This window comes from Micromys minutus, assembly GCF_963924665.1.
Source record: "Micromys minutus genome assembly, chromosome: 20".
Taxonomy (NCBI): Eukaryota; Metazoa; Chordata; class Mammalia; order Rodentia; family Muridae; genus Micromys; species Micromys minutus.
Window position 1 is genome coordinate 5507474 of NC_137955.1, and position 26581 is coordinate 5534054.

The following is a 26581-nucleotide window of genomic DNA, read 5'->3' on the forward strand; positions in this document are numbered from 1 at the left end:
TTGTGCTCATAATACACAATTATTTCTTCACACTATAAAGAAGCATGAACACTTAAAAGTAATTAAAAATGTAATGATCAATAAAATTTATTCATTTTACAGTTTCAGTCCATATTCATTTCATTCAGAATACTTTTTATGATAATCAAAATTTATTACATACTAAAAATAACACCATATTTATGTACAAACAAATTAATTTTTCCAATAAGAGATAATCTTTCTTTAAGTAGACTTCCTACATATTCACAGTACTTAATATCACAGAACACCCAGATTTGGTCTAAGTGTCTCTGGATGGTAGCATTACAGGAAGGAAGTTCATTGTGCCTGATAAGGTGATTGAGCTTTGTCCAGATGTCTTCTAGAGTCTGGTTGCTGCAAACGCTGTATTCTAAAGTCCATCTTGCTCTATGGAGGGAGTGCAATTGTAGTGTCTTTAAACTAGCTTGCAATTCTCTAGACAAGGGAAAAATCTTTTTTGTAGAACGTTTGCTGGCAAGTGAAACACTCCAGGATCTTTTCTTGTGTTGTTTTTCTTTTCCTGAATTTTTGTCCGAATTTGCCAAATTAGTCTGCTCCTTCAGTGTATGTGACTGGATTAAGTGCTGCATTTTCAGATTAGGTTGAAACTCCAAAAGATCTACTGTGCAATCATAGCTCTGTGATTTAACCTTAGGTTCTGAAATGGTTAAGTACTGTTTCACATTCTCAGCAGCCTCTTCAGAAATTACTGGTGGTAATCTTTTAGGCTTGAGTGGAAGTTTAGACTCATCATTTGGAAACCAAGGAATAAATCTTGATAGTGGGTGAGTAGGAAAGTCTTGAATTACACTTTCTGCAATTCTGGCCAGCTGTCTGGAATCATTTCCACATGGTCGATAATGTAATATTACTTCAGTAGTCATTCTGCAGTAATCCATTAACTCTTAATGAAGAGAACATGGCTTAGCCGAATTCTTCAGAGCTAAAATGTACATTATTATTACAAAATTGTCTTTCTTGTCAAATCAGAAGAAAGAGGACCTAAAGTAGAAGTATTGCAAAAAATAAGATGTGGTAGGGACAGCCTGCAGATGAATATGCAGTGAGGAGAAACCAGTCTGTCCCCATATGTAACCTTAACTAAGTGGTATGGCAGATGTGACTATAATCACAGACTTGAAAACCTTTCCTCACAACAATATATAGGACTTCAAAATATTATCATTAATGTTTGGTATTCATAGTTCTAAAATCAGAGAAACAAAAATTTGGCAATTCTTACCACTTAATGTAATATTACATTTTTTTTAGGGGGCTGGAGAGATGGTTCAGTGGTTAAGAACACTTCCAGAGTGTTCCAGAGTGAATCAGACTCTGATTCAATTCCCAGCATCCACAAGACGGTTCATGACCATCTATTACACCAGCTCTAACAGTCTGTTTTGGCCTCCACAGGAAATACACACTCAAGCACTCATATGGTATACATACATAAATACATTGTACAGACAAACATGTAGGCAAAACATACATGTAAATAGAAGTAGTCTTCTAAAAACAGATTTTTCAATTAAGAAAAATGAAATTCTTAGGGTTTTTATTTTGTTTAGTTTTGGTTTGTTTGAGACAGGGTTTACCACGGAACACTGGCTGTCCTGGAACTCATCATAGACACTAGGATTCACCTGTTGCTTCCCCGCTGCTGGGGTTAAAAACATGCATTACCTTGCCCTGTTCAAAATTACTAGCTTTATATTTGGGGGCTGGAGAGATGGTCAGCGGTTAAGAGGTCCTGAGTTCAACTCCCAGCAATCATGTGGTGGCTCACAACCATCTGTAATGGGTTCTGAGGCCCTCTTCTGGTGTGTCTGAAGACAACAACGGTGTACTCACATTAAAAAAAAAAACTCACATTAAAAAAAAAAACAAAGAACAACAACAACAACAACACACACACACACACACACATATTTGGGATAAAATTACCTATGTGTATACTTTAAATTTTCATGAATTCTATCAATACATAGATAAAATATTTCATTACTATGTATCTTTCTCAATAGTAAACCTCAAAAATATGAAAATGGATTAACTTTACATGATAATCCCGGATAGCCACTGTTCTCTATATACGTGGTTTTAAATAGCATTGAGATGCTAGTTCACTGGACACCAATGTAGAGGAAGAATACACACAGAAGCTCTCATGATGTCCCTAGTTAAAGCAGTGACTGAAGTTCCAGCACACAGGGCCTCAAGAATGGAGCCCTGCCAGGATCTGATCTACAAGCTGTGGTTCCTAACCAGGCCAAAGCTGAGTATAATAGAGGCCTTTCTATATCCTAACACAGATACACACACACACACACACACACACACACACACACACACACACACACACACTCTTTCACTCCCAAATGGGAGAGAACTCATCCATGTTCTTGCACTGCTACAATGAACATGACCCAGTTCTGTCATATCATGGCAGAACCACAGACTGATTCTGAAGAATTAAGATGTAACTAACTGTAAAATAATTCTTTTTACACCCCTAAAATAACCATAGTTTTTCTAAGATGCGTTAGGCTTTAGTATAGACTTAATATGTGATGGCATTCTTTACATGATTGATAACAATCAAGGACGAGGAATTAATGATTTTATTTTTTCTTCACACCTTTCCAGTGTAAGATAAGACAGAGTTCGTTTATTGTGGTTTGAACATATATAGTGAAATTTTAGTTCTTTTTAGGTAAAATGTATTTTCATTTCAGGAAAAACAAAAGGGAGTGAGGACGTAGCTCAGGCAGTAGAGTGTTTGCCAAGCATGCACAAAGTCCTGGGTTCAAATCCCAGCATCCATAAACTGGGTATAGTGGTGGACATCTGTGATCTGAGCATCTGGAAGGTGACCAGGAACACTAAGTCATTTTTAGCTACACTTCCAATTCGAGGTCAGTTTACTTGGCATCTTGTGTTTCTAAAAATGAAGAATAATAACAAATAAAACTTCCTACCACTGGAATTTTTGGCAGCTTCTAAATTGTGTGAAATCACACTTAGCAACTCATGTAATTGTTTTAAGTTCACATAGAAATCATAATGACCTATGAAAAAGGTGTTTCATTTGCTAGGATGAAACAATATCTTAGATGAGGCAGGCCTTGTGGAATTATTGCCTTGATCTTACTTGTTATCTTGGAAAGATTGCTAGACCTTAAAAGATAAGTAATATCTAGCCCACACTCCAGAAGTAAGATCAAGATAATGAATATAAAGTTCCTTTCAAACACATATAATATATTTTAGTCTAGAGCACGTGGTCTCATTGTTGTATTGCTCAATATGGCAAACTTTCTTAGTTCCACATTCAGTGGCAGTCATACTAACTGAAGCCATCAAAACATGATTGTATGGAACTGGTGAGCTTCTGGGTGTGTATGCTGCTCACAGAGAATGGGGGAGGTCTATGGAGTATTTCAAAAGGGATGCCTTAAAGAAGGTAAGTGCAATTCAATCTAGTTCAAATGTCTTGTAAGCATTTCTCCCTATCAGCGTAAGGCACTTTTTAATTTAGCTGCACATCCCAAAAGCAATAAGGTGCAGCAGCAGCAAACATTAAATATGGCTGAAAATATTTTTAAATAAAAGGTTATAAGCAAATTCAAGGAAAATCTGACCTCCCAGCTTTTTTTTTTTTCCTGGTCAAATTAAATCATTAAAACTTGCTCAAAATTGACGCGTACAGAAAATTAAAGCTGGTATTATTTCAAATCCTGGCATTATCGTTGCTACACTATCTACTGATAAGCTACAGCCTGGTAACCTTATCCCTGCGACATGGACAGAAAAAGGAGTAACTAAAAAAAACATTATTAAACGCCAGCTGAAATTTATGCTAGTTCACAGAGATCTCTGCGGCAGGGTCGAGACGTAAGCTTCTGTGGACAAAAGGTGGTGGCAGAGACCTCCGAGCTTAGGTTTGCATTTCATTCCAGGAGGAGTAAGAAGGCGAATGTCGGGTTTTAGGGACAAGGCCTCGTCGGGAATGCATCAAACAGTGAGGCAAATAACAAAGAGACTCGGCTTAGCAACAGCTTACCTTTTAGCGCCAGCAGGTGTTCCTGCTTGGGGGGATTCACTTCCATCTTGACGGGCACTTCTGACCTCAGTCTCCTCAGGCTGAAGTTTCACCGGGTCTGGAAGGAAAGTGCAAAGCACAAGTCCCGGAAGATCGGGCTTCAAACGCACGCCCAACTTCTTTCTGCTCCTGAGAACTTAAATTCTCTTTTCATTAAATCCTTTACGACCCCCGTGAAATCCTTTTATCGAGGCCATTCCTTCGTTCAGAATTACATATATTTTCCTCAACCACACAGGCTGAGTTCAACGAACCACTTCTTACAGACGATACCCAGCTTCCTAAAAGCTTACATCGCCCAGTGGGGGTTGGGGAGGGAGCTACTGTAATGGCATGCTGGGATTTGTAGTACATTTTATATAAATTTAGCCATGTATGCGGAGGCAGGGGGGGGATGTAGCTCACTTCTTCATTCTGAATCGCTTCAGTAATGGAGAAAAACATTGTTACAGGAATGCCATTTTCACCTAAAGTTTTATTTATGTTCCACACTTAAATTTTTTTTCTTCTTCTCGTCATTCCTTGCAGGCTCCATCATGAGAAACAGCGCGCACGCGCAGGCTGTACAGCCAATGACTGACGGAGAGAAAATGTTAGAAGCGGCGGAACGACTCCCCATCCACCATGCGCATGCGTAAACGCAGCATGCGCGGAGGCTTCTGGGTAGGTCGAGCAACCCCTCCTCTCAGTTAAAGGCTCTACTGCAGTTGTCGCGCTGTTCCTTCCAGGATGGCTGCCCTCGCTGTAAACAAGCCCGGAGCTGGAGTAGACAGTGGGCGGCAGGGCAGCCGGGGAACGGCTGTGGTGAAGGTGAGGGAACTTGCGTGCTCTGTTCTCCACCTGCGGCTCCCCTTCGGTTCTTCCTGGAGACCCGGCCGCGACTGTGCGGCCCAGGCTTGACCGGGCAGGATGCGCGGCCTCTGGTGGGCGTTACAAGCCTTTCCTGCCCATCCCACACCCCAGCGGTCCTTGCCCAGCGGAGCAGAAGTTGCTTGGTTTTCTAACTGGAGTGTCTACGTCGTCCGTGGGGCTGTTTGTAAAAAGCACCGCGTGGGCCTGTTAAAGTTGACCTGGATTGGGTCTTTCCCCTAGTCTTCTGTTTTTAGTGATGCCTCAACAGGCATTAATTGACGTAGTCGTATTAAACACTCATTGCAATAGACAAATACTATGGTAGATGTTCAGCTCGCTAATATCTGCATAAAAGGTAGATGTCAATTCGCACTTTACATGGGAGGAACCCTAGGTTTTAAGTTAATACAGTATGTGCTAAGGGCCCAGAGTTTACTGGTTATTAACGTCTGCCTTTCAACATTACACAGTTGCCCCTTGCCTCTAAATAGTAGTCTGAAAACTTCTGAGGTCTCCGACTGCAGAACAGTTGGGTTTTAGCACTAGATGTATGGAGTACTCCGTGCTTAGAAGATTCTACCTTATATTTACAAGCTACATTTACGAAAAATTAAGTGCAGGTATGTGAAGCTCATTCCCACCCCCCACTGCAGCATAGATCAAAAAGGGGCATGTCGCTTAGGGAGTGACTTGGAAGATTATCTGTGGCCAAGATTTTAAACAACTCTTTCTGAGTGTGTTGATATCAGGACATTTTTTAGATCCCCTGAAATAATTTTAATGTACACTTGGATTTATAACAGTGAACAAAGTCTGGTTGGACATTCTTTAAACTCGTTAAATGGTAGATCTCTCTCTCTGTTTTTGAGGAATTTATGCCTGTAATTTATGAACAGTCGTTTTTTTAATTGGTGTTGAATCAGTTAATTTTTTATATTAATGAAACTAGAGGAGCCCTCATTAAGCATATTTTCTGTTTGAGATTTATATTTTGAATTGTACTTTTGCCAAATGGGAATACCTGCAGAATATTTTGTAATTTTTTTTTCATGAGTGGAACATCACATCATAATTATCCTTAACACTTTCTTTTAATTTTATTCATATGCTATCCTGCATATATAATAAAAACAATGGCTGTCGTTATGGCATATGAATGCACTATAATGTATTCTTCAATTTAATATTTATATGTATCTTTGCTTGTTTTGAATTATTTAATGATACAAACAGTGCTTTAAGGAGTTACACACTGATTTTGTCCTGTGTGGGGTGGGGATGTGATTCAGTAGTATACCATTTATCTGATATGTGCAGGGTCCTGAGATTTCCCAGCAGCAGAGATAGCAATAGCAACACGGAAGAAAACATTTGGAGTTTGTCATGTATGTATCATGTAGTTTAGAATAAGTTCCTTAAGTACTGCTAAATTGTGTCCATGGATGCTATTATTATTGTGTCAGTCAGTGAAATTGTTTTCTGTGCTTCTACTAATTACAAAGCATTTACAACTTTTTGAAAAAAATCTTCATGTACTTATTCTCTGTAGTTTAATGAGTTAGACTGAACTCTTAATATAAAATTTTCTTTATAAATTTAGCAGATACTTAACTTATCTCCTTTTTTTCCTTGTGAATTATACCACATTTAAGTTTCTTTTGAGCTATTACCAGTATGTGAGGTAACTATGAATTACCAGTTTAATTACAGTGAAGATGTTTGCATCTCAGTTTCTTAAGTCTAAATTTATTAGAGAAGTTTAAAATTGCAATGGGTCGAATGAGATTTCTACTCTAAATTTTCTGTTTTTTAAATTTTGTATAGTGTGTGTTTGGTGGCCTGTATTGTTTTACAGTTTGTTGGATTTTATTTACATCAGCATGTAGGTGCTTTGTATTTGGACTGTACTGTTACGCACTCTTGTTCCAATAGGGAAAGACAGGCTAGTCAATTAAAGTATTGAAGTATTTGGTTCAGACAGGCAGATTCAAAGTTTGTGAAAACCCAGAGGATAATGCAGTCATGTCAGTTGGAGTGAGAGATTGGTTTACCTAGAGATATGCTATTTGGGATTCTTTTGGATTGTGAATATTAAAAACTTGAAAAAAGGAAACCAGTAGGTACATGTTTAGATGTGTCCTCAGTGTTAATTAGCATAGAGAAGGACTCATGAACCACCAACCACAGAACTACGTGGTCCTTGGAGCAGAAGGCACTGGGAGATGGCAGGGAAACCAGAGAATGCTAGCCAGTGGGGTTATTTTTACACAACACAAAAAGATAGTTTTAAAGCATTTAATGCTATATTGCTATAATTACAGTTTGCGACTATATATTAAATATTAGCCCATGGACCTGAAAGTCAGAGTGAGCCAGTTCTCAAAGCTTTTCTTCCTCACTGTCTTTCAGTAAGTCATATACCTGTGATTACAACTCGATAGATAAATATTTCTAAGTCAAACCTACTTCTTCAGTAGGAACAGGAATTGAAATTTAATTCTCAGCTAATTTTGTTTTTGCCTTTACATCATTTCATGAAATCTAGAAGATACTTGAAATTCTTTGGAGACTTTCTTACAAGTTATTTATAGTTTAGGAAAGTGATTATCATTCCAAACCACATTTTAGATTATTTTGTTGAAATCGGTGGTAGTTTGGCTGGACACAGTGACATCTCCTATAGTAGTTTTTGGGAGGCAGAGGCAGGAGCATCTTTATAAGTTTGAGGCCAGCTTGGACTGAGGTCCATCGAGGGGAACTCAGTGAAATGCCATTTTACAAGGAAATAAAACAGTGCTCAGAGAGATACTAAGCTACTGACAGCACTGACTGCTCTTTTGAAGGACTGAGGTTTGATTCCTAGAACCTACATGGTAGCTAACAACCATCTGTAACTCTAGTTCTAGGAAACCTCTGTGGGCACTGCATTAACACAATGCATCATACATGCAGGCAAAACACCCAAGCACAAAATAAAGATAAATTTCTAAACACTTAAAAAAGAAAATAAAATGATTTTTGATTGGGGTTTTAGTAGAATTATAAATTGTTACATATTCAGTTTTCAGAAAATTAGATGTTAATTATGTTAATTTGCAACATAAGTATTTGAAGGAGGTTTCAGTTTGGCAAGGTCTGTTAAATGAAAATGAGTAAAAATGTGACCTAACATTTTATAACTTTTTTTCCATGGAGGAATTAAAAAGGTTGATTCACTATACTAGGTCAATTGTTTTTAAATCTAAGATATTAGAATATTGTTTCAATAGTATTTACAGGATACATGTTTCTGTTTCACATCTTAGGTTCTGGAGTGTGGGGTTTGTGAAGATGTCTTTTCTTTGCAAGGAGATAAAGTTCCTCGCCTCCTCCTTTGTGGTCATACAGTGTGTCATGACTGTCTTACTCGCTTGCCTCTGCATGGAAGAGCAATACGCTGCCCATTTGATCGGCAAGTAACAGACCTAGGTAGGAAAATTATTTTTATGAGGTTAAAGTGAAAAATTATTTATGTAACACAAATGTCATAGAAAACAATTTCTTTACACTTGACACAGGTTAAGTTCTACTAATGCTCTGAATACAAAACCTGATTTTTTTTTAAATAAAAGGTAGTCAAAATATAAAGTCATTTGACTATCAGTATTTATTTATTTGCGATAAGGTTTCTCTGTGCAGCCCTGGCTGTCCTGAAAGGTTTGTGGGCCAGACTGGCCTTGACTCAGATCTCTCTGCCTCTAGCTTCCGAGTCCTAAATTAAAGGTGTGCACCACCATGCCTCCTAGGTCCTTGCATGCTTTTACAACTACTTTAGAATCAGTGTTGACATATTTTAAAATTTAAAGGTGTCTGTGTGTGTGTATGTGTGTGTGTGTTTTCCCAAATCAAGTTGTTGGGTTTGGCAGAAGGTGCCTTTATCCAAGGATCTATTTCACTGGTTCAGACTTAGAAAGTACATATAGCATTAACATTTGAACAATTATTTCACAGTCTAATATAAATTCTTAATTAATTCTGTAAGATAAAAGAATTTTCCCCAAAATAGTTTTTAAGGCCAATTTTTTTTTCCAGGTCTTTAGCAGTACTTAAGACCAGGGCTGGTGAATGGAGGGAACCAACTCCTGCAGGTTACCCTCTGACCTCCATACTTGTTCTGTGGCATCGTTATATGTGTGTGTGTGCGTGCATACACAGCCACACACAGAAAATAGCATAAAGAATGTAGTCATACTACATGTCAAAATGTAAATAATTTATCTACCTCTAAAGGGAAGCAAGAGTGTCTCTTTTTTAGGTTTTAAAATATTAAGAAACATGGCTGTGGTGTGTGTTCATAAGGTTGTGGCCATCTTTATTTGCTAGAAAACTAATGCAGCACACTAATGACACACAGACAGCATCAACCTGCTAAAAGCCATAAAGTGATGGCAGTGGAAATGGTGTCTCGGTTTTAAGGTTCATTCACTTGACTTTTTATTCTGTAATTGAAATAACTTAATCGTTTCTTCACATACAATTAGACATGTAGAAATGGTGACTTTTGCAGATGTAGGCCAGACCCTTTGAGAGAGCCTTCTACCTACTCAGAAATACCACTGTATGGGAGTTTATGACAGGGCAGTTAGTCATGTGTCAGGTTGAAATCAAGAGTGCTGTCATACCAACATTAGAGCAGCCAGCTCCAGCATGAGTAAGGATTGTAGTGATTGTAACCTGTGGGTACATTTAACTGTGATTTGTTTGTGGAATATGTCGGTGACTTTCAGTTATTAGCTTCCAATTTTTAAAGGCTTTATATTTGTATCATAAAAATAATATACTTGTGCATATATATTATAGTATACACACACACACACATATATATACACACACATATGTTATAAAGACTGCAAATATTTAACTATTGAAATGTAAGCAGAAATCAAGTGTCAGCTGTCAACTTCCAGGTGGAGGTGTTTGGGATTGATGCTGCTCTGAGGTAGATCTTCCTTTGGTAACAGTGAGGTGGTATACATGAGTCGATGCTCAGTGCTCCTCAGCATGCCTCATGGGGAACAGAGCTTTCTCCTTTGCCCAAAACTTTGCAGATTTGCAGAACAGCACAAGCCTGTTTTTTTTTTTTTTTTTTTTTTTTTTTTTTTTTTTAAATAGAGTTTTATTTATTTTTTACAGTTACAAAATTGTTAGGCACTCCTGGGAATAATGACTGAATTTTGGGAAAGTTTCTAAGGCCATATTTTAAATGCTTGTTCTGAATGCTTAAATGTTTATGTAAATGGAGTAGATGGAGCTCAGTTTGTAAAATACATGGGACACTCGGAATCAAGGAAGAGGCCTTGCAGGGGGGCAGCAAAGCTGAGGGAGGCTTGCTTGAGTGCTCTGTGCAGTGCCAGTTGAGAAAAGGGGTTCAGAAGAGGGATAAACATATCTTCATTTAAAAAACCAGAGAATGTTTTTGGGATTGTTTCTAAAGAAAAAGAAGAGATGACAAACAGGCAAAGAGCCTAGTAGACCATGTGGCCTTTATCTTTTACATTTTCATTTTATTAACAAACATTTCCTTGATGGCAGCAATATCAGTAAGCATTCGTGCTATGGAAACTTACCAGATGCTAATTGCTGAACAATTTGGCTATTTTTTGTAGGCTGAAAACAGTGGTTATTGCATGTATGTGCATGATTATGCCCATGTACTTATGTGTTCAATTTTGGGTAAAGGAACCTTCTGCCCTTATTCAAACCTTTCTAGAGGCCTGTCTAAAAGGGCTCATTCTCTTGCTTTATTGTGAAGCTCTATGGTGAGTAATTTTTAAATTAAAATTATTTTTATTTTATGTATATGGCTACTTTGCCTGTATCTATATATCACCTAGTGCTTTCAGAAACCAGAAGGAATGGAGTAAAACATAGCAGTATTTTGCATGCTGCTATAAAGTATTAGTTTGTCAAGTTTAAAAAAAACTATTAATGTATATGTATGTTTGGTACTCATTCTTGCATATGTGTGACTGTGTATTTTTATCTACATGTATGTAGGTGACCAAGGTAGATGTTGAGGATCTTGGGCACTGGCTAGTAATGCTCGTCTTGCTACTGCTTGCTCCAGAGACATCCTTGTCTTTACCTTTTAATGCTAGAATTACAAATGAGCCCCTAGTTTGTGGAACTTTACTTTTCTGGTGTGTGTGTGTGTGTGTGTGTGTGTGAGAGAGAGAGAGAGAGAGAGAGAGAGAGAGAGAGAGAGAGAGAGAGAGAGACAGAGAGAGAGAGACAGAGAGAGACAGAGACAGAGAGAGACAGAGAGACAGAGAGAGAGAGAGAGAGAGAGAGAGAGACAGAGACCCACAGACACTAAACTTACATTACAGATAGAAATTTTTTAAACTCTAAGCTACTTGTGGATGTAGATACATACAAGTGTGTTTATTCCTAGATTGTGATATAAAAGGTATTTCTTACTGTAGGTAGCTATAAAAATATTTGAAAAATATTGAAATATTTGTTTTAGTTTATACAGTAAAAGTGAAATAAAAAGTTTGGTATATGTCTACTTATAGTGCTAAGAAGTTCTTTGATAACATTAACAAGCCCTTTCCTGGCAGCCTTTAGACATTATTAATGACAAAACTATGTGTGTTAGAAAGTAATCTTAAGGTATGAGGTAAATTGACTAAACTTCCATTTTGTTACATTTACTTTTGTTTCATATTTGTTCTAGGAGACTCAGGTGTCTGGGGTTTGAAAAAAAACTTTGCTTTACTGGAGCTTTTAGAACGTTTGCAAAATGGACATATTGGTCAGTATGGAACTGCAGAAGAAGCCATTGGGATATCTGGAGAGGTACTGATGGGACTCGTTGAAATATTTATACAAGATTTTCCAGTGTTTGTACATTATTTGCTGTATCTGTGAAGTTTTAGAACCACAGGTTTTTATTACAGTTCTAAAGTAGCCACTGTTCTCAAAAATAAAGCAGGAATTTGTTCAAGTTCTTTGCCTAATCTGCTTTATGAGAAACTCTTTTCTTACACAATCTAATAATGTGTAAGGAAAAGCCTTTAAGGTAGAACATAAGAGAGTAAGAGAAATGTTTAGTCTACAATAGTACAGAACATTTAAAATTGAACCTCAACAGCAAAGTACAAGAAAAGAGACAAACATTGAGAGACATTCAGTTTAGAGGACTAGTTTAATGTAACAGTGAAGGCTGAGGGAGTTGCCACTATTACGTATTTTCAAAACAATAAGAAGAACATTACATGGTGTGCCTGGTGTGCTTTACCCTGACAAGCACATATCTGGTAACAGGTAACAGCACATCCTTAGCATTTTAACACCTGTCTGCACATCTTCTTTAACAAGCGAAAGAGTTCTATATAGAAGAATATTTGCAGCAAATAGCTGTTAATAGTATTAATTTTGGACTTTAAAAACTGCATATTTGATTTAAGAAGAAAAAAAACTCCAACAGATTGATTGCAACCTCCCTTTGGTGATTTCTTTCTATTTAAAATGAATTAGAAAAATGATTTCTGAATTGAAGCATTACTCACTATAAAATTTTTACAGGTCTTTTATATATTTTATCTTCTACTTTTACAAACATTAGAATATTGTGTGTTGGTGATCTCATAAATTATTTGTGAGGTCTAGGAAAGAGAAGATACAAGAATTTTATGGTACAGATACACATTATTGCAAAATAAGTTGTTTCAATTTTTGGGTTATTTTAAAAATTTAAATTGACAATAAATGATACCATTTGTGTACTACCTAATTATTATTTCTGGAAAAATAGATAAAATGTTTCCTTTGCCAATTATAGCTTTTTAATATGCAGAAGTTTTCAAAGCATTCCTTATATCTAAAACGTTACTTTTACACACTTCCAATAAAGACTTTGCTATGATTCAGTGCAGAGTACTTGGTTACTATGAAAGAAGCCCTGGGTCTGAGCACCGGGACCATAAACAAGTAATCAAAATGCTTTTTGATACTTAATGAAAATTTAAAATAATATTTATCAGCTGACATAAAGGGCTTATTGCTTTTTTTCTAAATCTGTGGTTTTTAGTCATGACTGTAATCCTTTCACCTGTAGAACTATTAGAAAGTACTTGTATGTATTGGGGGAAATGTATAATTCATATCTCAAAATCTATTAAGATCAGAACTTCACAACTTAATTCAGTGTGTCTGTGTTTTCAAAATTTCCTCAACTAGTTTCATACCTTAGTATGAGCTATTTACACAGCATAGTGCTGACTTTCTTTTTATGCATACTCATGACAGCTAACTAAAGCAGTAGGAATTGAAGTCCATTTTAAATAAAATAATGCTTCTGTGGTTCTACTTTGGAAAATTTGATAGAAAAAAGTCTTTGCATTATGAATCTGTGAGATGTTTTTGTATGTAGTTCAATGGTAGCCCATTTGTCTGGCATTTATAAGGTTCTGGTTCAACTCTCAGCACTGGGAAAAAAAGGTTATTCATGAGAATAATTTTATTTTTGCCTCTAAATCATATCCCATGTTGATAATTAGTCTCAGAAATAGGTTCTTACTTTCCTGAAAAAATAGTTTTTAGATGGATAGGTAACACATGACCTTTATACTTACTAGTATATTTTTATTATTAAATAAAATTTGTGTGAGGCCATAGATGTATACTGAATGGTAACTAATACAGCTAATCAAAGAAGCTTAGTTAATCTAAGAAGTTGAACTTTGGTTGGTTAAAGAACTCCCATGTCCAACTAGCTAAGCTGTACCCAGCTGACTTGTTGACTAACCTATAGTTGGTTGTTTTCTGTGCCTTCTTTCTGTTTTGTAATGTATTGTTGCATCATGGATTAAAATTTTCAGAACTCTATTCTGGAAACCATGTATTTTGAAGATCATTTTGCTATGCTTACTTTGGTTTTTTTTCATTCAGTTCCTTAGTTCTTTGTTTCTATTTGGAATGATTGATTTAACATGATTTTCTTTTTTATTATCATATGTGAGCCTGGTAAGTTAAGTTAAAAAATTGTAGGGTTTTGTAGTTCAAAATTTGCTATGTCTTAATGAGTGGGTTCAGTTTTAAGGCATTAATTTTTTTATTTCTTAGAGCATCGTTCGCTGTGATGAAGATGAAGCTCACGTTGCATCTGTATATTGCACTGTGTGTGCGACTCACTTATGCTCAGAGTGTTCTCAAGTTACTCATTCTACAAAGACACTAGCAAAGCATAGACGAGTGCCTCTAGCTGATAAACCTCATGAGAAAACCATGTGCTGTCAGCATCAGGTACATGCCATTGAGTTTGTTTGTTTGGAAGAAGGTTGTCAAACTAGTCCACTCATGTGCTGTGTCTGCAAAGAATACGGAAAACACCAAGGTCACAAGGTATGAACTTAATTTTGTTGGATGATTAGTTAATTTACGAGCTTTTCTTTTGTTTTTGTTGACCTGCTTATTTAATTTACGAGCTTTTCTTTTGTTTTTGTTGACCTGCTTATTTATTCAAAGACATAAGCAAACTAACTTTTGAAGACAGTTAAGTGATTAATGAGTTGGTCTCAGTCTCATGGAAAAATTGAGGATTTTAATTGCAGAATGGAATAATTTCAGAGAGGCTTCATGATTATTTCTAGCAGGATATAGAAAGTTTCATCTTCATGTACATGTCTGTATAGTACACTGTACTGATAACTCTTATAATACAATTTGGGCAAACTCTTGGTTGCTTGTGTAGAAACCGTGAGCAGTACATAAACTTCTAACTTCCGATTTCTTTGTAGTCTCCTTACATTGTACTTGTTTGAAATGTGTTACAAAGCCACGGTGATTGATGTTCATTTATATTAAAGGGGTTTAAGTAGTTTTTGTAAATGATTATATACCACTATGAATTCTTTCCTATAACTGTTGTGTTTATAGCATTCGGTACTGGAACCAGAAGCTAACCAGATCCGAGCATCAATTTTAGACATGGCTCACTGCATAAGGACCTTCACTGAGGAAATCTCGGATTATTCCAGAAAATTAGTTGGGATTGTTCAGCACATTGAAGGAGGAGAACAGATAGTGGAAGATGGAATTGGAATGGCTCACACAGAACATGTATGGATTCTTTTCTTCCTCTTTATCTTCTTAACCTTTTTCATTCTCATCTTTGAATCTTCTAGTAAGTATTGCACAGTTACAGTGTGCTAGTACTAACTACATTGGACACTGCACAAGAAATGGTGCCGTCATCTGTCAGACTTTAAGTTTGATGATTATTGTGTGTTGTGGGTAGGGAGATAGAGTGTACTTGGTAGTATATTAGAGGTATAACTCATGTAGTTTATGGATGTTTAAACTGAGATTTGAAGAAAATCTATCAGAGAAGAGTGGGTGGGGAGTATTTGGAGCTTTGAGCTGGGTTTGACAAGAAGAAAAATCGAAGAGTTAAAGACCAAGTAAGTCACTGCAGAACCTGTTAGTCAGCTGTAGACTTTAGTATTTCAGTCTCAGGGTAACTGTGAGCCATGACACTGTTGATATAGGAGCAAGATGACATTTGCATTAAAAACTTACTGTTAAATATAGAAAGTGAGTTGGGAGGAGGTGGCATAGAAACCGGAAGACCTATTAAGACACTATTGAAATCATGTAGTTTAGAGATGCTTGTGTCCTGCAGTACTGGAGTTGCAGTAATGAAGAAGGATTTGAGATCTCAAAGAATAGTATTAATTGACAGTATTGCTTGGTGGGTAATTCGATTGATCCAGGAAGCTGAGAGAAGTGAGAAGGCTGTTTCCCTTCATCAGTGAGAAACAGTGTGCTGGAGGTGCGGCGGTAAAGCACGGCTGGGCACTGCTGTGTAGTCAGCAGGGTTTGCTGAGACTAATCACAGAACATGAAAGACGTGCTAAGGATAGATCGTTTCCTTCCTTCCTTCCTTCCTTCCTTCCTTCCTTCCTTCCTTCCTTCCTTCCTTTCTTTCTCTTTCTTTTTACCTTGAATAACTTAAATGAAGTTACTGAGAAAGAGGTAATTAGGCTTGGAGATGAGATTCTGTTTTGCTTTAGATATGATTTCTAAACACTTAAATATTCAAAGTTTATAGTTAAACAGAAAGGTCTAATGGAGAGATTAAAGTCTATATGGATGTAGATGGCATTTACATTTTAATATTTTAATTATAAAAAGTTAAGGTTTTAACTGTTAAAATTTCCTTGTGTCTTCATAGGTCCCAGGTACTGCAGAGAATGCCCGATCGTGTGTCAGAGCTTATTTTTCTGATTTGCATGAAACTCTTTGTCGCCAAGAAGAAATGGCTCTAAGTGTTGTTGATGCCCATGTTCGAGAAAAACTGATTTGGCTTAGGCAGCAACAAGAGGATATGACTATTCTCTTGTCCCAGGTTTCAACAGCCTGTCTCCATTGCGAAAAGACTTTGCAGCAGGTAGGTAATGTAAATGTGGTTAGGCTGTACTTTTAAGGTCAAGTATATAATTATCAAGATATGCTCTTCTTTTATTAATTTAGTGACTGGGTTCTACTGAATGTGTTAGCATTAGTCTTAGAATATGGTAGTGCTGGGTGCTGTAAGAAAACAGATAGAACAAGCCACAATAAGCAGCATTCCTCTGTAGTCTCTGCAGCAGTGCTGGAGATGTGAAACTGTACACTCAAATAAACCCCTTCCTCTCTCCACCTTGCTTTTGCTTATGGTGTTTCACCACAGCAGTAGGGTCCTAAGACAGGATCTTGATCTCTTTTGCTGTCCCCTTTCTTACTTGTTACAGAGTTAAGATACCATCCCATTCCCAGACAAGGGGTCTTGGAATACACTTAACATAAACAGACTTGGCTCTCAAGTGGGGAAGCCACCCCAGTTCCTGAGTCAGCCTCTCAGTGAGCTCAAACAACACATGACAGTTTACCAATGTATTCGATCTTACAGCTCTCTACTACTATAAACAAGTACCACAATACCTGGCTTTTTACTTAGGTTCCTATAATTTAATTTGAGTTTTCATGCTTGTGAGGCAAGCCTTTTACCAACTGCTAAGCTCCTGAAATTTAGTTTGAATACTGTAATGTTAAAAGGTCTTTAGTTGAAAGTTGATAAGATCTCTATTTTTTAAAAGAAAAAACTTTATGGACAATACCATTTTGTTTTCTAGGATGATTGCAGAGTTGTCTTGGCAAAACAAGAAATCACAAGATTATTAGAAACGCTGCAGAAACAGCAACAGCAGTTTACAGAAGTTGCAGATCATATCCAGTTGGATGCCAGCATCCCAGTCACTTTTACAAAGGTGATGCACTACCCTTTGTTTTTACGTTTGCTTTCTGCAGATTGTGAGTAGCAGGAAATATAAATGAACTTAAAAGAGAACACTAGGAAATTCATGAGTTGTAGAATTTCAAGAAAAGCTATAATCAATGGGGAATAGAAACAAATGAGACTAAGTCTCTGTTCTTATTTCCTAGTTCAATTGGAATTGTACCCAAAGCATATTAATTTTACATTTCTAATACATTATTCGTACTATCAGGTATTCAGCTAATAATTCAAAAATTCTCAAACTTTTTTCAAAGTAAACATATCATTGAGACACTATCACCTAGCTTTAGATTTTCTGTAGCCTGAGCCTCCTTTCTCTAACTCCTAATTGCTGGCATTATGTGTGTGCACCACCATGTCTGGCTTCTAATCAAATTCTTAATTGCTTTTGTTTTAAGAAACTCCAAAGAAGGCTGATATGTGGTTGAAATATTGTATCTTTTTATAATGGATTCTAGTGATTTAAAAAACATTCATGAACTCTGTTTTGTTTCCTATTTTTAGGAACAATTAAAACATCATTTTGTTAAATGATTATGCAAAATGTTTACATAGTTGAAAGTCAAACCTGCAGTGCAAAATTCATTTGGGAACAATTCTGTTCCCGATTCCTGATGCTTTTCCCTCTGTTCACTATAAAAAATAAGACAATTTAGAGGTTTTCCTGGTTCATTGTCCTTCCAAAAGAACAAATGTTTATGTTTTATATACTTTCTCCACTTTTAAAGGTGGAATGCCTTTCTAAAGTGTACATCTTAAAGATCACTTCATAACAATTAATATGACTTCATTTTTAAATAGAAGTTCTATTTCTGTAAAAAATTACCACAATCTAATTATGTCCAAAATGTGTAATATAAAGATTTACCATCTTACCTATTTATATATTCATGTTTGTTGTGAGTGTGCAGAAGCCAGAGGAGAATGTTGTGTACTTTGTTTTAAAAATAATTTTGTTTTGTTCCCTTTAGATAGGGCCTTTCACTGAACCTGGAGCTAGACTGTAGGATAGTAAGCCACAGCGGTCTTCCTATCTCTGTCCTCCACAGCACTAGGATTACAACCATCCCCTGATTTATGTGAGTGCTGAGGACACTTTTCTCACGTAAGCACTCTTATCAGTTACACTGAGCCATTCCCACAGCTTTGACCTTACCCCCGCCCCCTTTTTGTTTTTGTTTTTAACATATAACCACGCCTGAATGGCTTGTTTCATTGAAGAGGAATGTGGGTAAGAACAAGTAAAGACAGCTGGGACCCTAGGTTGGGAAGAATACCGTCCCCTCCCTGTATGCATCCACTGCTCCAAATAAAAAATAACCAAGTATAGGGGGGCAACCAAGATAGTGATGGGGAGGCTGGGATTGAGGACAGCAGTGAAGAGACCATGTGTGTGCTGGGAGCACCGGGGTGGTGCTAGATGAGTCTGTCTTCCTTTTGGCATGTATAATATAAAGATAAACCTTTCTCCTTCCCCCTCCACCCAGTGCTGCTCACCACAGTCCCAGCTCGCCATTCCTCTTTGGCGAAGGGAAGAGGGGAAAAGCAAGTTATCACTGAATTTTGATCAGACCCGCATCCATCAGCTTCTGCATCTTCTGTGCTATTACAGGATGCTTTAAGAGTTGCCTCGGAGCCTGGAAGTCCTTTTGCATTTGCTCCAGGATGAGCCTCATGGCTGGGTCACACATTACCTGCTGCAGCTCAGGGTCAGCCATGTTTTCAGAGCTCTCATGTCAGCTGCACTGTGCCATTATGCTGCGTTATTAACCGTCTGCCGCTTCCTCACAGCTGGTTTCTGTGTATAGCCTTGATGAAGGTTGGCTCTGGCTGGATGCTCTCTTCACACACAGTCCTTGAGTGCCAGCTGAAACTCCAGGTTGATGTACAGTTTGGCATCTCTTGGGTTCATTTTAATGGCTTCTGTACAGTGCTTCATGGCCTGGAGTAGTCCCCTTCCTGGAAGCATTCATTGCCCTTATTCTTTTCCTCCAAAGCCAAGTCAGAGTTGATATAAGCCAGTCGTTTTTCTCCCTTCAGAATTTTCTCTGCCGGCTTGGCACTTCGGTGCTCTGCCAGAGACTGTTGTAGAAATGGGTAGCATCCTTGTACCTTTCTTTGAAATAGGAATTACCAATTCAGGCATAAGCTTTGGCGATCTGCCAGTAGTTCTCTTGGTCCTCTCTGCTCACGTCCCTGGCCTTCTCACAGAGCTCCCGGCATCCACTGTAGTTGCTCTTCGCAGTGCACAGCTGCTTGATTAGTCGTGTAAGTCATATTGGTAGGGTCCAGCTCCTTGGCCGTCAGAATGCTTCAGAGCCTCGTCAAAATCTTTCTTCCTGTAGGTATCATTTCCCAAGTCCTTTTCTTTCAGTGCCTGTTTCTAATTCTCTGGAAGATCTTCCATTGGTTCTGGCTTGGCCTCCTTTGTGGGAGGGGGTGGGGGTGGAGGTGTTGCTGCCTCTTCCTCTTCATCCATACTGCCCAGATCAACCCCAAAGAGGACACTGAAAGTACTCATGACCCGGGGATCTTGTTTCATGCCCAGGTCTGTAGGCTTCTTCTGTGGCTTCTCTGAGTTCCCTGTAGGTGGGGTAACAGAGCAGCGTCCTTGTCCTTGGGATCATTCTCCAACTTATAGTACAGATTGGGAAGTTGAAAGGATTCATTAATTTCCTCTCTGCCAACCTGGCCTCCATGTTCTGCAAGCCCTCCTTAAGCTGGAGATTATTGGCTTCATGTTTTAAACCTTTTTCATAGGTTCATTTGGCTTCTTCAAACCAGTTTAGGAACTCAAGGGCTGCTGCTTTTCTTGAATAACCCTTGTCCCAGTCAGGCTTCAGGCCAACAGTCTTGCTGCCATCCTCATAGACCTTCTGGTAGATTTCTTTCTTGGCATAGACTGCAGTGATTGCTGTAGAGCACAAGGTCTGGGGATCTAGTTTAATTGACTCCGAGTAGCACTGTGAGGCCTTGTCAGTGGTCTCAGCACGCAGAGTCTTAGTTTTCCTTTAGCTCATTAACCTGCTCCATAGCCTGGCCTGAATCCCATTGAACCTAATTTGTCTGTTCTGTGTTCCCTGACCTTACCCCTTTTAAAATGATGGTTTATTGCTGTTAAATATTATTGCAAATAAAGCTGCAAAAACTTTATCTTACAAACTTGAAACACATACTTTGAAGATCTTCTGTTTGATCCCTACTAACCACCATTCTCGTATCTGTTCTGTGAATTTGAACAGTTTAGACACCTCATCTAAATAGAACAATTGTAGCCTGCCCCCCCCCCCCCTCTTGTGGCAGGCTGTTTTCAAGATTAAGGTAATATCTGGAAAGTTCATCTTCTAGTATATCAAGAATTGCATTTCTTAAGACTGATGACTGTTTCTTTGTATGTACACATGTTTAATTTATCTGGTCATCTGGATTTCTTCCATTTACAGGTGTTGCTGTGTTTATGGTTGTACAAATTTCTCCTCAATCTTTAATTTTAAATTCTTTTAAAAGTATGTGTAAGGGTGTTTTGCTTTTGTTTATGTCTGTGCACCACATGTATGAAGTGCACCAGGTCCTCTGGAAGGTAGCAAGTCCTCTTAAAAGATGAGCCATTTCTCTCCACCTCCTGTATCTTCAAGCCCCCATTTTCAGTTCTTACAGTAAACATGAAATTAGTGGGTCATGTAGTGAAGTTTTTCAATGAAAAGTTCTTCATTTTGATTTTGTTTTGACAAACGGTCACATGTAGCTCATGCTGGCCTCAAATTTACTAGATAGCTAAGGATGACATAGAACGAATGATCCTCACAACTCAATCTCCAAGGGGATTACAGGCATGTATCACGGCATCAGGTTTATCTAGTACTGGGTATGGAACCCATGTAATAACAAGTCCATGCTAAGCACACATTTAGCCACAGCTGTATCTGTATCTTTATTTTTATGTTATCGGGAATTTTCATGATATTTTACATATTGTTATATCAAAATTTTACTGTTGTTTTTCTACATTTTTCATTTAGTGGCCATCTTAATTTGTATTTGTATGAAGTTTTATCTCACTGTGGTGGTGTTTTGCATTTCTTTGTTAACAGTACGTTTCTTTTCATATGCTTCTGGTCATTTGTCACGAATAGTTTTAGCAGATTTTGGTCCACTTTTTAGTTAGGTCGAGTTTTTTGTTGGTGTTTAAGAGTACACACACACACACACACACACACACACACACACACACACACACAGGGTATTTATCAATCCTATGTCTGCTTTTTTATTTCTAAATATTTTATTACATTTGGTAAATTTCTTTTTTTATCCTGTTGATTATGACCTATTATTCACAAAGATTTACTTATCTTTTCTTGCTCTCTGTGCCTGTGATTTGGCGATCATTGTCAGAGTCAAATTATTCAAGTGTTTTTTCTGTATCCTCCTAGCTTTATAGCTGGGAGTCTTAGCCTTTAATCATTTTGTGTTAATTTTTGTATGTGGTGTAATTAATTCCTTCACAGGACAGTTTTGAAGACTATCTTTTCTCTGTTGATTTGAAACCCTTGGTTCAGACTGTGTGACTAATTTGTGATGCTTTACATTTCATTGCTTCTCAGTTGGTTTGGCTTGTGTCAGTCCCATGTTTTTCATTTCTGTAGCGTTTAAAGTATTTTGATGTCAGAGAGTGAGTTCTCTGACTCTATTCTCTTTAAAATTGTTTTAGCTGTGTTCCTTGAGGTGCTGTAGGGCTTTTTTTTTTTTCCTTTTTATCTTGCAAAAGGTTATTTTCTCTCTGGAACTTGGCATATACTATTCAAACCCTGTACATTATAGGGTACTTTCACCCCAGGTCATTAGGATTTGGATAGAAGTTCCACTGACACCAGAACCATATTAATTTTTACATCTATGAACATGAAATGCCTAACACATTTTTGTGAATGTTTTATAGTAATGTTTTTTAATTTTCTGTTTTTTTTAAGATTTTTTTATGGCTATATTTTTTGCCTGTATGTATGTATTTGCATCACCTGTGTGCCTGGTGCCCACTGAAGCTGGCTGAGGATGTCAGACTCCCTGAGACTAGTTACAGACTGCTGTCAGCCTCCATGTGGAAGCTGGAAAATGAGCCTTGGTCCTCTGCAAGGGAGCCACTGTGCTAACCTCCCTCCTCCTCTGCCTTCTTACAAGTTTGACTGAAGCTTGTGCTCTCAGTTTCCAGCACACAGGGGTTTCAAGTCCTTAGCTAGGGTTATTATTAAGTTATTGCTTTTGATTCTGTTGTAAATGGGATTGTTTTCTCAGATTCTGTTTGAATTACTCATAATTGATATACAAAAATGGAACTCTTCTCTTGGTCTTCTGTCTTACAATTTTTCTAAATTAGTTTCTTCTAACAGTTTTTGAGGGGGAGTATCTTCAGGGTTTACTATATGAAGATCATGTCATTTATAAAGAGAATTTCACATGGCTCTTCTTGATTTGGATACTCTTACATCCTTTCCTTCTTTTTTTCTTTTTTTAATAACTTTATTTTAAGAAACAAAGATAAATGTACAGATTTTAAGCATTTTTGCATAAAAGTATACAATACATTTTTGTCTGTACTTGGTTTTTTTTTTTTTTTTTAAAGGTTTGATAGTGTGATCAAGATCCCACCAGTTACAATGAGCATAAAGTACATGTAAAACAAGATGCAACCTGGAAATAGTCAAAGTTTTCTTGGTGTGTAAAGATTTTTTTTTTTTTTTTTTTACAATGAGCAAACAGTACATGTAATACAGGGTGCAACCCGGAATTTGTCAATGTGTTCTTGGTGGGTAAGGATTGAGCATGACTTTTTTTTTTTTTTTTTTTTTTTTTTTTGTGTGTTCTCTTTTCTTGGACTTCATACAGTCTGTGAGTTGTTTCTGAAGCAGTGCGAGCCTCTGGGGTTAGCATCCCACTATCAGTGACTGCATATTATGTCTGTTCTTTTGTGACTGGGTTAACTCACTCAGGATGATATTCTCTAGATGCAGCCATTTTCGTAAGAATTTGGTTAAGTCATTGTTTCTGGTGGCTGACTAGTACTCCATTGTGTAAATATACCACAATTTTTGTATCCATTCATCTACTGAAGGACATCTGGGTTCTTTCCAGCTTCTGGCTATTATAAATAGAGCTGCTATGAACATTGTGGTGCATATATCTTTGTTGTGTATTAAAGTATCTCTGGGGTATATGCCCAGAGGTGGAATAGCTGGGTCTTCAGGTAGTACTATGTCATATTTTCTGAGGTATCTCCAGACTGATTTCCAGAGTGGTTGTATTAGTTTACAACCCCACCAACAGTGAAGAAGTGTTCCTTTTTCTCCGCAACCTCGCCAGCATCTGTTGTCATCTGAGTTTTGGATCTTGGCCAATCTGACTGGTGTGAGGTGGAATCTCTGGGTTGTTTTGATTTGCATTTCCCTGATGGCTAAGGATGTCCAGCACTTCCTCAGATGTTTCTCAGCCATTCGATATTCCTCAACTGAGAACGTTTTAATCTCTGGGTTGTTTTGATTTGCATTTCCCTGATGGCTAAGGATGTCCAGCACTTCCTCAGATGTTTCTCAGCCATTCAGTATTCCTCAACTGAGAACGTTTTGTTTAGCTCTGTACCCCATTTTTTAATAGGGTTGTTTGATTCTCTGGTGTCTAGCTTTTTGAGTTCATTGTATACCTTGGATATTAAGGCCTTTATCTGATGTGGAATTGGTAAAGATCTTTTCCCATTCTGTTGGCTGCCGTTTTGTTTCCTTGACAATGTCTTTAGCCTTACAGAAACTTTGCAATCTCATTAAGTCCCATTTGTTAATCTTTGACCTTAGAGCTTGAGTCATTGGTGTTTTGTTCAGAAAATTTTCTCCTGTGCCTATGTGTTCTAAGGTTTTCCCTACTTTCTCATCTAATAGTTTCAGTGTATCTGGTTTAATGTGTAGATCTTTGATCCACTTACACTTGAGCTTTGTACAAGGAGATAAGAAAGGGTCTATTTTCAATCTTCTGCATGCTGAGTGCCAGTTGGACCAACACCATTTGTTGAATAGGCTGTCCTTTTTCCATTGAATGTTTACGGCTCCTTTGTCAAAAATCAGGTGACCATATATGTGAGGGCTCATTTCTGGATCTTCTATTCTATTCCATGGATCCACGTGCCTATTTCTGTACCAGTATCATGCAGTTTTCAGCACAATTGCCTTGTAATATACCTTGAGGTCAGGTATAGTGATTCCCGCAGATGTTTTCTTGTTGTTGAGGATGGATTTCGCTATTCTAGGTCTTTTGTTGTTCCATATGAAGTTGCACATTGATCTTTCCAACTCAATGAAGAACTGGAATTTTGATGGTGATTGCATTGAATCTGTAGATTGCTTTTGGTAGGATGGCCATTTTTAAAATGTTGATCCTTCCAATCCATGAGCATGGGAGATCTTTCCATTTTCTGAGATTCTACTCAATTTCCTTCTTTAGAGGTTTGAAGTTCCTGTCATACAGTTCCTTCACTTGCTTAGTTAGAGTCACACCAAGGTATTTCATAGTTTTTGTGACGATTGTGAAGGGTACCTTTTCCCTAATTTCTTTCTCCACATGTTTGTCCTTTGAGTATAGGAAGGCTACTGATTTGTTTGAGTTAATTTTGTATCCAGCCACTTTGCTGAACTTGTTTATCAGCTGTAGGAGTTCTCTGGTGGAATTTTTGGGGTCACTTAAGTACACTATCATGTCATCTGCAAAGAGTGATGTTTTTATCTCTTCCTTTCCGATTTGTATCCCCTTTTTCTCCTTTTGCTCTCTAATTGCTCCAGCCAGGACTTCCAGTACTATGTTGAATAGGTAGGGGGAGTGTGGGCAGCATTGTCGAGTCCCTGATTTTAGTGGGATTGCTTCAAGTTTCCCACCATTAAGTTTGATGTTGGCTGTTGGTTTGCTGTATATTGCTTTTATTAAGTTTAGGTATGGACCTTGGATTCCTGTTCTTTCCAGGACTTTTAACATGAAGGGGTGTTGAATTTTGTCAAATGCATTCTCAGCATCTAGTGAGATGATCATGTGATTTTGTTCTTTGAGTTTGTTTATATGGTGGATTACATTGATGGATTTTCTTATATTGAACCATCCCTGCATCCCAGGGATGAAGCCTACTTGGTCATGATGAATGATCGTTTTGATGTGTTCTTGGATTCGGTTTGCAAGGATTTTGTTGAGTATTTTTGCATCAATGTTCATAAGGGAGATTGGTCTGAAGTTCTCTTTCCTTGTAGAGTCTTTGTGTGATTTAGGTACGAGGGTTATTGTAGCTTCAAAAAATGAGTTATGTAGTATTCCATCTGATTCTATCTTGTGGAATAGTTTGGAGATTACTGGTGTTATATCCGCAATAAATGTCTGATAAAATTCCTCATTGAACCCGACTGGACCTGGGCTTTTTTTGGTTGGGAGGCTTTTGATGACTTCTTCTATTTCTTTAGGTGTTATGGGATTATTTAGATGGTCTACTTGGTCCTGGTTTAACTTTAGGATCTTGTATCTGTCTAGGAATTCATCCATTTCCTCCAGATTTTCCAATTTTGTGGAGTATAAGTTTTTGTAGTAGGATCTGATGATTTCTTGAATTTCCTCAGTTTCAGTTGTTATGTCTCCACTTTCCTTTCTGATTTTGTTAATTTGTATACTCTCTCTTTGTCCTCTAGTTAGTCTGACTAGGGCTTTATCAATCTTGTTGATTTTCTCAAAGAAGCAGCTCTTGGTTTTGTTTATTTTTTTTCAATGGTTCTTTTTGTTTCTATTTGGTCTATTTCTGCCCTAATTTTGATTATTTCTTGCCGTCTACTTCTCTTGGGTGTATCTGCTTCCTTTTGTTCTAGGGCTTTTAGTTGTGCTGTCAAGTTGCTGATGTATGCTCTCTCCAGTTTTTTTTTTTTGGAAGCACTTAGGGCTATGAGTTTTCCTCTCAGTACTGCTTTTATTGCATCTCATAGGTTTGGGTATGTTGTGTTTTCGTTTTCGTTGAATTCTAGAAAATCCTTAATTTCTTTCTTTTTTTTTTAAAAAAGGACTTTATTTTACAAAACAAAGATAAATGTACAGATTTTAAACATTTTTTGCTTAAAATTATACATTTTTGTCAGTACTGTTTTTTCAGACATTAAAATAATTTTTACATAAAACCATGTGAATATATTTTTTTAGTCAGTACTTGATTTTTTTCAATGGCTTGAGAGTATGAATTGAAAACCTAATAGTTACAATAAGCGTAAAGTACA

At 37.4% G+C, this 26581-nt stretch overlaps 3 protein-coding genes and 1 pseudogene across 8 annotated transcripts in view; 1 reads left to right on the forward strand and 3 right to left on the reverse strand.

Annotated features, from left to right (window-relative positions):
* Nucleotides 1-4412, reverse strand: part of TRAPPC13 (trafficking protein particle complex subunit 13) — a 29074-nt gene extending 24662 nt beyond the window's left edge. For all 4 annotated transcript variants that reach the window (XM_080933622.1, XM_080933621.1, XM_080933620.1 and 1 more), the window contains exon 1: nt 4091-4412. In XM_080933622.1, the coding sequence (XP_080789748.1) occupies nt 4091-4136 (46 nt within the window). In that variant the 5' untranslated portion in view covers nt 4137-4412. The remainder of the gene's footprint in view (nt 1-4090) is intronic.
* Nucleotides 116-923, reverse strand: SHLD3 (shieldin complex subunit 3; the record flags this gene model as incomplete). Its single annotated transcript, XM_080933624.1, has 1 exon — nt 116-923. One exon carries the CDS (start codon nt 921-923, stop codon nt 156-158), a length of 768 nt encoding a protein of 255 aa, XP_080789750.1. The 3' UTR covers nt 116-155.
* Nucleotides 4413-4813: 401 nt separating the features above from the next.
* The window catches only part of TRIM23 (tripartite motif containing 23), a 35238-nt gene continuing 13470 nt past the window's right edge, over nt 4814-26581 (forward strand). For both annotated transcript variants that reach the window (XM_080933797.1, XM_080933798.1), the window contains exons 1-7: nt 4814-4939; nt 8287-8449; nt 11700-11821; nt 14090-14368; nt 14903-15085; nt 16200-16415; nt 17140-17274. In XM_080933797.1, the coding sequence (XP_080789923.1) occupies nt 4859-4939; nt 8287-8449; nt 11700-11821; nt 14090-14368; nt 14903-15085; nt 16200-16415; nt 17140-17274 (1179 nt within the window). In that variant the 5' untranslated portion in view covers nt 4814-4858. The remainder of the gene's footprint in view (nt 4940-8286; nt 8450-11699; nt 11822-14089; nt 14369-14902; nt 15086-16199; nt 16416-17139; nt 17275-26581) is intronic.
* On the reverse strand, nt 18857-20336 carry LOC308433615 (stress-induced-phosphoprotein 1-like; annotated as a pseudogene). Its single transcript has one exon. The product of its transcript is annotated as a stress-induced-phosphoprotein 1-like (transcript).